This window comes from Brienomyrus brachyistius, chromosome 13, assembly GCF_023856365.1.
Source record: "Brienomyrus brachyistius isolate T26 chromosome 13, BBRACH_0.4, whole genome shotgun sequence".
NCBI lineage: Eukaryota > Metazoa > Chordata > Actinopteri > Osteoglossiformes > Mormyridae > Brienomyrus > Brienomyrus brachyistius.
Genome location: NC_064545.1, coordinates 7,033,356 through 7,046,342, shown reverse-complemented (window position 1 = coordinate 7,046,342; position 12,987 = coordinate 7,033,356). Strand labels below are relative to the sequence as shown.

Sequence of the window (12,987 nt, the reverse complement as noted above, 5' to 3'; positions counted from 1 at the left end):
GGTTTTCTCACATGCTACCTATCCGATTATTGTAATGTTAGGTTCACTCAGATCTCCATTACACATGTGCAGTGCCGTACTGAAGTTGATCCTCAGTACAGTCGAACCTCGTTACTACGTACAAGACGGGATATCAAAAACATGTACGTTATAAGCATAGAACGTTGTAACCACTTGGTGCAAGATGGATGAAAGATCTCACGAAATATCCATGTAAATGATAAAACTTTAATAGAACAGACCCTTAAATTGACTACAAAACAAACAAACACATTATTACTTGTTAAATAATTCAACAAAGCTGATTTGGATCCTTGAAATTTTCATTAAATTACTCACGATTACTTAGTGCCGGCTGGCGATAAACGGCAACGAAAATACACAACGGCTGGTCAAAATGGATTTTTAAAATAAACATTTGCATCCAAATTGGCATTTGGCCTGAAAATATAAATGAAATATTGGTCAAATTAAATCCTAAAATCCTTTACTTCCATTATTATTCTGAATTCACAATTACCGGCATGACCGGTATTTCACAAGGTTTAATAAACAAAGAATACGCACACAACACTTAACAAGCCATTACTATGCAGTCCAGTAATGATCGGTCAAGGCAACTCATTTAACGCCAAGCAACGCAATAGACAAATGTGCATTGTCGGGCGAAGATCAGGTAGATACAGGTAGATGTAACGACACAAGTTGTGGTGGGAGGGGAGAGCGCTGTACGTTGTAACGATGGTTAGTTTTAGTCTTTTCTCAGCAGATCCCTCATAGAACCTGACTAGCCTAGCCTGACTAGCCTAGGCTAAATAAACAAACCCTCTTCCAGGCAATGGCTTCTCTCTCCTTATTTCTCTTTTGCTATTTCATCTTTCATTGTGTAATAAACGTGCCTCGTCCTTGGCTGCCTGCTGTTTGTAATTAGAGCATCGGTTTCCATAGGGATGGGCATCCCATGTCATCCGAAGGAAGCAATACCCTCCAATTATCATCGGCACGAATCTGCAAGTGAAGCATAAGCGGAATGATACCCAGCAGGCTCACTGGCCCTCGAAATGGGATAGTCACCTCTGGGTGTCAGGCTTTCAGTCTGGAAAATCACAAGTAAATCCTATTGTAGGTATTTGGTCACTTGAAGCCACTAACCGTTGTATCCATAGAAAGGACATTAGGAGCTGTGTTACTACCCCAGGTGGTGGACGGTTCTTTGAGTTAGAGTCTGTGTCTGGTAGGTCAGCGGTTCAAATCCTGTGGCTGACACAGCAATCATATCACTGTTGCATCCTCAAACAAGACCCTTGACCCCAAAATCTGCTCTAGGGGAGCTGTATAAATGGCCGACCCTGTGCTCTGACCCCAAGCTCCACTCTCACACAAAAGGAAGATGGGATATGAGAAACCCAAAGAATAATGTACCAGGAACACTATACTTGAAGCTGTCATCTATAAATCACCTTAGAAACCTTCATAATACATTACATTGGCTGGCATACGATTCATTAAAGCAGTACAGCATCTTTAATTGACAGTCATAAGGCATTATAGTGTTGATTATGATACTTCATAAGCTCACATCTATAATGCACTATAGATACCTTCACAATGCAATATAATGGACAGTATAAGCATTAAGAATGCTTTGTACTGCATTATAAAGATATCTACAGTGCATTATAGATGAGGGCTGCATGGAGCGTTCATAATGCAAAATAAACATGGCTATAATGCGTTATGCCTTTTTATAATTTTTTATACCCAAGTTTATAATTCTTTATGAATGCATTATAATGTGGTATGAATGTGTTCATAGATCTTTATAGACATTGCATTCATAGGAAGGATTACCAATGTACTTATACTTGTGTTTGTCCAAATGGAAAATAAAGTCGTCATCATCATCATCATCTAGGAGTGAGCCATGCAGCGCTCCTTAATGGAAAGCCTACCAAATGTTGGGGTCAGCACCCTCCCTGAGATGCTCACCACCATCACCTTCCCCACATATGCCGTACCTTCTGGGCCTCAAAGGCCTCGCGCAGCCGCAGGTAGTTGGTGACGGCGCGCATCGCGATAGGCAGTCTGCCGATGACCTTGAGGTCGATGGGGCGCCTGTGGGCAGAGGTGATGAAGGTGTTCATCCACCAGTAGGTGGCCTTGGACAGAAGGTTGACGAAGGGCTGCAGGAAGCGTACGCCCAGGTCCTGCAGATCTTCAGGAGGCTTCACCTCTGTGGGGTGTTTGAAACACATATAGCGCTGCAAGAAAAGGCCACCAATCACACGGCAGGAACTGACACAGGGCGCAGGCGCAGGCACAGACGGACGGGGCGACAGACGGACACTCGCAAAGTCTCACACTCAACATCACAACGCAAATAACAACATGCACAAAACGGATCAATATTTTTACACACTATGTCAAAATGACAAATTCACAGACATACAAGCATACACCTGCAAACGTGTGTGCATACAAGCAAACAAATACAATCACAGACACACGTCTATTCATAAATATTGATACACAGAATGTACAATAAATATACACAAACACACATTTAGATGTAAGGTAGTCTGAGCTTCATTTAAGTGGATGAAGATATAGTCCATTTAGACCAGGCTACTTTAAATCCAACAAGTTATCCGGCTAAGCAAGATAATCCTGCTTCGTAAAATACCCCCATGATTTTTGTATTCATACCTTTTTGGAGACCATCCATTCATTTTTATGTGAAAAACCCTCATCCCAACAACGACACCCTTAACCCCACCCACCCCTAACCTTAACCATAAGTAACCAAACAGACATTTTATATTTAGTTTTTTGATTGCAATTACAGATTTTTTTTTTATATAAAATTGAGTTTCCTCTTGTGGGCACTGAAAAAAATAGTCCCCATAATGTAAAAATAATAGGTTTCTGTAACATTGTGGGAACATTTGGTCCCCACAACATAATATATACATAACACGCACTCACACACACACACACACACACACACACATCAACACGATACAATGCAGCTCCCTCTATATCATAAAATTTATAAGCAATTACAGAAAGTGTGCATGCATGACCCTGCCTTCTTTACAAATATGTAAAATGCTAAACATAGTGTATGTTATATATAGCATCTTGCAACCCTTGACCAGTTACAAATCTTTCAATAAAAAGCACTGAGACTGTTAATGTCATCATTTTACTGTGTCGCTGTTCAATGTCATTGTTTCTTAACTAAACCAAAAATGGAAAATCTGCTGTTTTCGAGTACTAAGTCCCCGCCTTCAATCCCATTAGACATTAATGATGTTCGGAAAGTGATGCCGCTCGCTTGCTTTGGCATACAGAATGCCAGTTTATTGCCAGCAATGTGATTATAAATGCCCACAATTATACGACCTACCAACACCTGCGTGGGAGCCCCAGGTTTCAGGCCGTCGGAATATGACACTTCTTGGCAGCCTGATTTTCTGGGATCATTCAGCCTGCTGATACCGCACTTGTTCGACAGATAACAAGCCACATGAAGTTGGTTTCCTACTGGCACAGCTATATTATTTTAAGCCTAGAGAAGGAGACCATTTGTTCTTCAAGGTGACCAGCTATTGACGGTTCTTCTAAGGATACAGTGTAGAGTATCCTGCTTGGTTGTGATACACAAACACCCGCTTTATGTTTTGTGTCACCTGCATACGGTGATTCGGTAGGTGGCATGGTTTAAGAGTTGAGATCCTGCCCCCTCTCAGTGGCTGTGGAGATTGTATGTTCCCCCCCTGTGTTGGGACGGCGTTCCTCCGGCAGCCCAAGGACAGGCAGTTAAACAAATTGCTCACAGAGAGCCTTATGGTGCCTGGGGTAGGGCTCCGGGGTCCCTGCGACCCCGACCAGGATAAGCCATTGGAAGATTGGTACACATGCCTGTGGTGAACCCTCAGTATCTTAGGCTGACGTTGTTAAAACCGTGACTGCTGAATAAGCAATATCTCCTTTAACCTTCAACATTCTTACGGTCTCGCTCCGCCGAGATCTGTGAAATCTCTCCTTGGGGTGTGGGTGAGGAGAATTATGGAAGATGACCTCAGTCCAGTTCGTCTAATGAGATTTTTCAAGAGCAAGTAAAAAAAAAAAAGCCTTTTAAAAAAAGCAGATCAGACGTGATGCAGTCGACAAATAAGATTGTAAACAATGCATCTGTGTGAGCTTGTGAGCAGGAGTGTGTGTGAAAATTAGGCTACTGCCTAGTGTCTGACTGTGTGTGACTTCAGCAAGTGCGGCTCACCTCAAAACCTAGGAGAGCTATTTTTATACCTATGTAACTGACAGCAACCTTGCTGTCTGAGTCACTCCCATTGGCTGAATAGTTACACAGCTTTAGACAAAAAAGTCACATGGTCACATGTGAGCTGATGCTCTTCTCCAACCCTGCCAGCGCTGGCACCACGCACTCAGCCACGATCTTAGCCCCTGTACCACATGCTGCCCTACATTTTGAACACGCGCTGAAAACATCAACTCTCTACAGCCTCATTTCAGGCTAATCCCTCAGCTACAGACCCACAAGCACGCCAGCCATCCAGCCGGTGCTGAATCTGAGGCAGCGAAACTAATAAACGTCTTCGCCTTTAAATAACACAGCGTGTTGCCTGTCACTTTAACTGAGCCATAACTCAGTTCAGATAGACTTTGATTCAGAGCTCCCTGCCACTAAATGTTTCGCAGAATATCCCATGTCATCAATACACGCGTTCCTAAATGGATGAAGGCGTGAGACTTTCTGACTGCCGGGGCAATCTGTCGATTCTTAAACTGACACCCCTGTTCTGTCTAAACATTCGTCCCGCTGGGCCGGTATAAAGCATCTAGCAAAGGCAAGCGTTTAATGACTTAATAACACAGAAGCTCCGAGGTAGGGAGCCTAATGCATAAACACATAGCAGAGCTGCAGTCGGCAGCCAACACAGCAGTCGCAACAGTGCCGCGTTATTGTGTCTCGCCTCCTAAGTCATCGCAGTGCACCATCCAGGCCCCTCTTGGGCCACGCAGCCCATGCAGTATAATATTTCAACATCGGCCTTGGACACAGCAAGGACGAGCTGGACGCCACGTGAGGAACGTGCTGCTGGAAGTGTGCCTGGTGACCGTTAGTAGTTCACAGGTTTGCGCAGGATTCATGTCAGCTCAGTGGATCCTTAACGCAGTGACTATGTGTTCTGTAGTGCATCAGTTTTTCATCAATCCTTCCATTCATCCATCCATCCCTCTATCCATCTATATATCCATCCATCATCTAACCACTTATCCCAGTAAAAGTCGCATTTCTATGTAGTACAATTTAGTGGGTAAAGAGTATAATCTCCTTCCTTTTATATTCTGCATCGCCAATGCATGCTTTTCTTTCTCGTTTTTCAGTAATCTGGAAGCCCAGTGTGTGGAGAACATCACAGCTAGGGTGCCAGTGCACAACAGGGCCTTCACACATGGAGGGTTACACACCAAGAGGTCCTGACCAACATGCTGTGGGGACCAGTGCAGCTTCCGAACTGTAATACCAGACCTAGTCCTCCTCCAATACAAATGATCTTTGAGATAAATGACATTTAAATAAACAGACGTTCTGGAACAGTTGAATACTGGCATCATGTGACCACAATGTATTAATATAAATAAGCTCATGTGTGGATGGAATCGAAATATTGAATGTAATGGTGACTGACGGCCTAGCATTACGGCAAAAGGTCACATAATTATGGTAAGAAGATTCAGTATTGGCTCTGAATCTCCTGGGAGCTGCAAAGCCTGGATTTATGCGCATATAAACACAGACACACTTACCACATAGGCTAAGCACAGCCACATTCACCTATATATAAGCCTATGTCCCATATGAGAATAAAATCTACTTAAAAGTATGCTAACAGACATTAGCAAATGGCTGGTGCTTAGCACTATGGACAGATTGCATTGATGGACATACTCTAGCACACGCACACACACACACACACACACACAAACACACACACACAGTGATCCCCTCCACCCAGTGCTCACCCTGCCCAGGATGACATTGATCTCCACGGCCAGCAGCAGGCCATAGAGCAGGACCAGAAGCCCTGTGATGCAGAAGCGAAGCTGTCCCAGGCCCACATTGTGCTCGTTGTACTTGGCAAATTTCATTGTCTTGGTGACGAAAGCCAAAACCCAGTAGATCAAAAGAGCTAAGAGGAATAAAGGAAGCATAAACCACGGTCACTGATAGGTTCCTTAAAACGCAGCCATTTATTTTAGCTATTCCCATTGGATAACCACAGATTATTACAAAGACCAATGCTTAAAATAAGACCCATGATTAAGATTCCCTTTAGTACGTCTACGAAACCAATTCCATCAACAGAGAAGAATCAGCACAGTATCCAATTGATAAACAAAAAACTGAAAAATATGGATGCATTCATGCAGTTTTCTTTGTTTGTAACTAATGATACATTCATCTTCAGGTGCAAAGGATTCTGGGATTGGTCCGCAGGATGATATAGTTAGGGTCGCATCTATAGCATGTCCCTGCAGTGGTGTTAAAAATTCATGGCAAACTGAGTCCGCTGTGGCCTGAGCTGCTTTTGGCAGGCAATTCATTCGAGATTAACTGGTTAACGTCGTTTGAGTCATCCGTGGGCTGACAGCTATACAGAGTGGGAGTTACGCAGAGGAATCGAGTTGGGAGTGGATGACTCCTCCATACAAGCAAAGAAAGGGAAAACCGTGAGGTCGGAGAAGAGGAACACACACATGCAGAGTGACCCAGGGGAGAGGGGAAATAGGCCGGCTGTGGGACCAGTGGAGCCTCACGGATGTTATACCAAACGCCTCTATTGCTCAGCATTACGTTGCCCCTGCATTTCGAAGAGTAATGAAAATCGAGCAGCGGCAGAATGAAAGGGCACGTCACATTTCATTAGACCTGCGGTATCGATCTCTTCCCTGCGACTAGCTGGTGCCAGTGTAGCAGTGATCATACCTATATCAGTCTCCAGGAAAATCAGATGTAGGCTCACCATGCAAGCATGCAATACATAATGTTTAAAAGTGCAAGCAAACGTACATAGAGGAAACTTCCAAAACTTTCTGTATTACTTTTCACTTACTGACCATTACCCACACTCATCCATACCTGTCCTAAGGCATCAGAGCATGACACTCTCTTCACCATGTCGTCGGTCATATGACACATTGCAGGACCAATCAGCTCCTTGGCTGGGTGGTGCTGTAGGACATACTAATCTGCCAGGTCCCCACGCAGTGAATCAATAGCCACTGAGTCTTTGTCATAATCGACAGGGCACTTCAGCTCTACCTGGCCTACCCCTCAGTCTGGCCTGTGCCCTGGGTGACCCCTCATTGGGAAACCCTAGACAGCCTTTCTGTTCTGCAGGAAGCACCTACCAAGTAGAAGCTTCGGGAAGTTAGAGGTCTCGATGTTGTGGTAGTAGATGATTGAGGTGATGCCTGCCAGAAAGGCCAAGCAAGCGGGCATGTAGAGGTGCAGATGAAGCGATTGGTTGAACCTGTCAACAGAGATCTCCAGGGAGGTTAGTAGGTGCCCACCCACTCTCACCCGTGTGCAAAGACTAACTCAGACATGAACACTTTCCATCATGTACGTGAAAAACATAGGAATGACAGCGTGCGCTTAAATTCAACACGTCAAGCGGGCATGTTCAGCTGCTGAAGTCTCTAAGCTTGTGTTGTATGAGCCTGGATCTCAGGGCTGTGTGTCTCGTTAATAAATTAATGAGAAAGCATTCCGAAGACCGCTCTGAAAACTACACCTGGGGGCCAAGTGCCCCATTCCTATGGCCCCATCGCCACACTGCACCCCCACATCGCCCACTGAGACGTACCCGTCTGACACGGCTCCCTCCGCGATCTCGCAGACGAGAACGAAGAGGAGGATGAAGGTCAGGATCCAGCGCAGGTTGTGGCCCGGGAAGTGGAGCCACGTGCTGTGGTGAATGTGTACTTTGGAGCTCTGGCTGCCCCAGCCTGCAGGGGGCGAAAGAGGACCAAAGCTGCAGTGTTTGCTTAAGGGTCCTGTGCTTATGGAAGGTGGTGCTGTTTGTTTTGTCGCTCACTGTTAATGAGCATTTAGGCAGCTTACTTGTTATGGTCCTCCCTGGCAATTAAATTGATCAGTCCGCAAATTGGTGGTGAAGCCAAGGGAAAAGCCATTCATTTGCATGGATTGAAGCTTCTGAATCCTTGGCAGGTGAGACTTCTTTGTGCTCAAAATCACCCACTTCTCTTTAGTTAAATGTAAGCCTGTCTCCATGTTTCCCAAAGGTACTTTAATGCCATGAAGTTCCAGGGGAATCAGGGAAACACACCCCTGTAACATAACTCACACATTACCAACCTAGGCTGGTTTCAAAACCCTGGGGAGGTATTAATACTAATGCCTGTCCCTGTCCATAAAGATGCTTCCCACAACAAATGAACACATCCAAACAGACTGATATTCTGGGAGACAATGTGCAGGAACCCATGCCTTCTGAGGAACTGAGGGACTTCAACATCTCAGAAGGCTTTCCATGACATTCTGAGATGTTACTGAAACCACTGAAGTAATGTTGCCCAAAGGACAATAACCATACTCTACGAGACGGAGAAGGTTCCACACACAGCAAGTAAATTCCATCATAAAGGTATGTCTAAAATAAGAATGCTTCCCCCACACTGGCCCTTAAAGAGCTTTGCTGAGAGGAATCACTCTTAGGTAGTTTAGACCAGATGGATTTACTAATAGAGAGACAAAAGTTAATTTTATCATGTGCTTTGATTTAAATCTCTCACACATTAATACCTCACACAGGACCATAACATAGAAATAAGGGTCTACAGTGGTTATAAGCCCAGAAGCATCCAAACTTATGATTTATACACCCAGAAAGACAGTAAAGGTGTTAAAGGTGTAGCCTTGTTTTTAGGCCAAGCTGTGATGCAGGCGGAGCACAGTTGCCCTTTCTGTCACGCCGCTCACCTTGCTGGGGGACTCACCGATAAAGAGGATGGGGAAGGTGATGAAGAGCAGGAAGACGTGCGGCACCACGGTGAGCGCGTCCAGGAAGCAGCCGTTGTTGAGCACGCCCCGGTCCACGTTGTAGGCGCTCGACCCGTTGTCATTGCCACAGAATGCGAAGGACATGGCGGAACTCGGACTCTGCGGAGATCGGGCAGTGAGGAACGGTGCGGAAGAGAGTGTCGGGTGGGGGGAAGGAGGGAGGGAGGGGGTCGAAAAAAAAAAAGGCACAAAGAAGACTCTTCAGAGCATCGGAATCCAGCAGCAAGCCATACCCCAATTCCAAGGTGATTGCTGCCCTCTCCTTACATCTCTGCTGGCAGGACCACAATGGAGGTGACCCAGGCTGAGCCGGCCGCCGTCAGAGACCACCTCTGGAGCAGTAACCCCCCTCCCAATGCAGTTTAAGCAGCTTTTCCAGAAGCCAGAGAAGCTCGTGTCTCGTTCTTCCAGGACAGTGTAGCGGCATCCTTTTTTAAAAACACGCTTCCGTCGATCGAGCGCTACGCGCTGGGTGAGGCGCTCAGCGCACAGGCACTTTCCCGGCCGACCTCCGAATCCGGCATTCCAGGGCTATTCCTGTTCCCCGGCAGCGAGATTTCTGAGCTGACCTTGTGCGGCGATGGCGCTAGCATCAATGAGATGGTGTTGGGGAGGGGTGTGTGTGTGTGTGGGGGGGGGGGGGGGGGCTGTCAGTGGGGGAGGGAGTGGTGCAGTTTCTTTCTCAGCGCAGGCTGTTGCACACGTCACAGAGAGGTATGTGCAAAGCAGAGAGAAATACCGACCTGGATTTCATTGGGGGATCTTCATATGTTACATAACTGCACTGCTCTTCTACTCGTGTTGCATTACACTGGATGGGAAACTGCATGGCTGTAATTTTATGCAGGATGAAAACTGAACCACTGTACTAATTCAGCTTAGATTCCAGTGATTATTTCTATTTATTATATTACATTAATCTTCTAATATTCATAACTATAAATGCAGATGTTTGCAAAAAATGTGATACCACACATGCCACAGAAGTGTCCTAAGCTGACCAGGAATGTGAAATAGCAGATGGCAGAAAGAGTCACTGGATTCGTGTTGCCAGTCAGCGATGAAAAATACAAAGGTGGAGGAGCACTGGAGAAAAAAATAACAGAACGCACAAATAAGCTTGTCTAGACGGCCCGACGGAAACCCGGGGATCAGGTGGCGACAGTGTGCAGCTCCGCCCACCTGCCATCATGTGATCTGCTCCAAGGTAAAGATGAGATGGATGGGTCACCGAGCCACTTCCCCTACTGATTGCCCCCCAGACACGACCAGGAAACATCCACTGCCTATAGGTCTAAAAATGGATTGCATGTTCATATGTTGGCTTGTCCCTCAAATGTACTCTGAATAGTATTTTGAGGATTAGAGTCCGTTAATGGATTGCCTTGGGCCAGATTTCAACCGCGTGGTTTCATGGTGGTATTGCTGTCTTCAAACAATAAAAGCAAGGACTAAGCCACAGATCCGAGTGCATTATTAATGATCCACATAGCTGGCTGAATAAGAAGAAGCTGGCCCTTTAAGATGCCCTTGCCGATGCATTTTAAATATGTCATAAGCGTCTTTGTCTCGGTGGTGTACGTGTAGCGTGTTTGAGAGCAGAGGGTTCGCCGATCTCCTGACCATCTCACGTGGTTGTGTGAGACACGCCGGGAGCCGTCTTGAGGTTTACAGTCCCGGGGGGTATTTTGTGAGAGGGACAGCTGAAGGCACCTCATGAACTAAATCGGATATGCTTCCCTGAACCACATCTCATCAGTGCGCACTCAATCCCTCACACAACACACAAGTGCATGCAAAGTCACCTGTTTCATTTAGGTTACAACCAACGCAAGATTGGATGGAAATAAAAATACACAACACTATCACGGTAACAGCAACTACTGTTTATTGTCAGATTACACCCTGTAACTCTCATGGGCATCAAATATAAGCGCTAACAGGACTGACGGATTCCACATAGTTAAATACCACACATGGGCCCAGGCACCTATCACATTTCTACTTGTCGCTGTGTAAAACGGAAATAAATAACTGATATACGACGCTGCTGTGGAGCGTGGTAATAAAAATGAATGAAGCCCCCCTCCGATTCTATTTAAAGTAGCCTACATTATGCCGTTCAGAAAGGTAATATAACATGGTCTTAGGAGCACGTTTTCTGTTTAGAAATTGATGGTGTTTATAGCCTGCCCCGTCGTTAAGTAAATGGGGAAAGACCCTTTTGATGGATAATATTTGCATAAATAAAGAAGCGGAAGTATTATTGTAAAGCAAGGAGGGGAAAGAACCAAACAAGCAAAACAAATGAGAGATAAACAGCTGACATTTAACAGCCTTAACGCAAGATCATTTACATATTCAATGCAACCTGCCACCAATGCCACTTTCAAATGCATAAATACGCGGAAAAGGAATAACCACTTAAAGTATTTATCATACATGTAAACAGATTCATCTTTAATTCCAAACGTTTCATTCAGTATTTTTAATAAACAGGAGGCTACTATACAAATTATACCTACAACAACCGTAGCTCTGCGTTTGTTTACTATGCATTCAACAGCAAACTTTCTCATTGCATATTGAAAATTAATGCAGAGAAACACCCACTGGGCGATGTAATAGATTTACCACTAAGGCACCTACCGGTTTGTAGCGAGGTACCATCCTGATCCACAAAGCTTGGAACTTCCACTGGAATCTTCATAAACGGATTAAATCGTTACTATCTCTATTTATTCACCGATAAGGACTCGGTGCACTTTCTCCGGGGCGTCGTATTGTTTGTATGTGACTGTATGTACGTAAGCGTAACGACTTCTGTATCTTTGGCTTCCCTAACAATAAAGGCGCATCGCACGGATGCAGTGCGCGGTTATCCTGAACATCCCAGTAAACCCGACATCCTGTGCAAATACGTCCTATTATTTGACCGACGCCGGCACACAGGCACATTATTTGGTCAACTGCCAGGCATAATTGATAGCCTTATTGCCGTGCGTTCTCCCTTCGGCTCACTGGAGCTAGCCAAGGTGCTGAATGAACACCAGACAAATATACACAGAAATGGAGAGACAGTTCGTCTTTTTCCCCCCCAACTCCAATTGCACTTATGCACATATCACAGACTGCGGACACGCAATCAGCAAGAAGTCACGTATGGCGCCACATTCAGAATGATCTATTGTAGGCGTGGTGTTGTTAGGCAATGATCGACAGCAATCTGGACGTATTATAACTCTTAATGTACGCCTTCCATAATCGCTCGACTGGATAATTGACAGGATAATTTAATATTTAAGCGTAAACGAAGGGCATCGCTGGAGAAATGTAATGCAGATAGAGGTCTTTACATCCAATTTTTCAAATTATACGTAAAATAGCACGAGAACAAAAATAACGATAGAAAAGCGCAAATTAAAGTTTTCGTGCAACAAAGGCTACGCTACGTTGAACGTGGAGGAGAGGAACGCCATCGCCCCCTAGAGCTCATTGTAATAATTTCAAAACGTATAAAAGCTTAATTCGGTCATGCGACCCCTGCTCCTCTGAACAAAAGCGGGCAATGACCATGCATTCATTCTTAGGTAGACAGATTTACATTCCTGGGCAGTTTACTGCTACATTGCGATAAATGTACAATGCTTTTATTATAGCATAGTCATTATGTTCAATTTCATGGTTCATTTATCGCACAAAATTCACCCCGTTAAATATGCACTTAAAGATATTATCACTATTGATGAATAATATTTGTAGATATATAACGTGTTATATTAACTGGCAATTAAGTTTTTGCTGCACAACCAAACATCCGTCAATCCATTAACACAACTGAAAAAGAAAAATACGAACCTCTTCCTTTA

At 44.8% G+C, this 12,987-nt stretch overlaps 1 protein-coding gene across 4 annotated transcripts in view; it reads right to left on the bottom strand.

The window, feature by feature from the left end:
• abcc8 (ATP-binding cassette, sub-family C (CFTR/MRP), member 8) overlaps nucleotides 1-12,261 on the bottom strand; it is a 43,801-nt gene extending 31,540 nt beyond the window's left edge. For 2 of the 4 annotated variants that reach the window (XR_007382053.1, XM_048973451.1), the window contains exons 1-6: nucleotides 11,768-12,261; nucleotides 9,055-9,217; nucleotides 7,902-8,043; nucleotides 7,444-7,565; nucleotides 6,055-6,221; nucleotides 2,019-2,261 (exon numbers count right to left, since the gene is read on the bottom strand). Coding sequence is in view for 3 of the 4 variants with exons in the window: in XM_048973451.1 (XP_048829408.1) it covers nucleotides 2,019-2,261; nucleotides 6,055-6,221; nucleotides 7,444-7,565; nucleotides 7,902-8,043; nucleotides 9,055-9,217; nucleotides 11,768-11,788 (858 nt within the window). In the remaining variant the exon portion in view is untranslated. Of the gene's footprint in view, nucleotides 1-2,018; nucleotides 2,262-6,054; nucleotides 6,222-7,443; nucleotides 7,566-7,901; nucleotides 8,044-9,054; nucleotides 9,218-9,351; nucleotides 9,722-11,767 lie in introns of those variants that run through there. The other 2 variants (XM_048973452.1, XM_048973453.1) reach the window with 2 other exon arrangements.
• Between the last annotated feature and the right edge of the window lie 726 nt (nucleotides 12,262-12,987).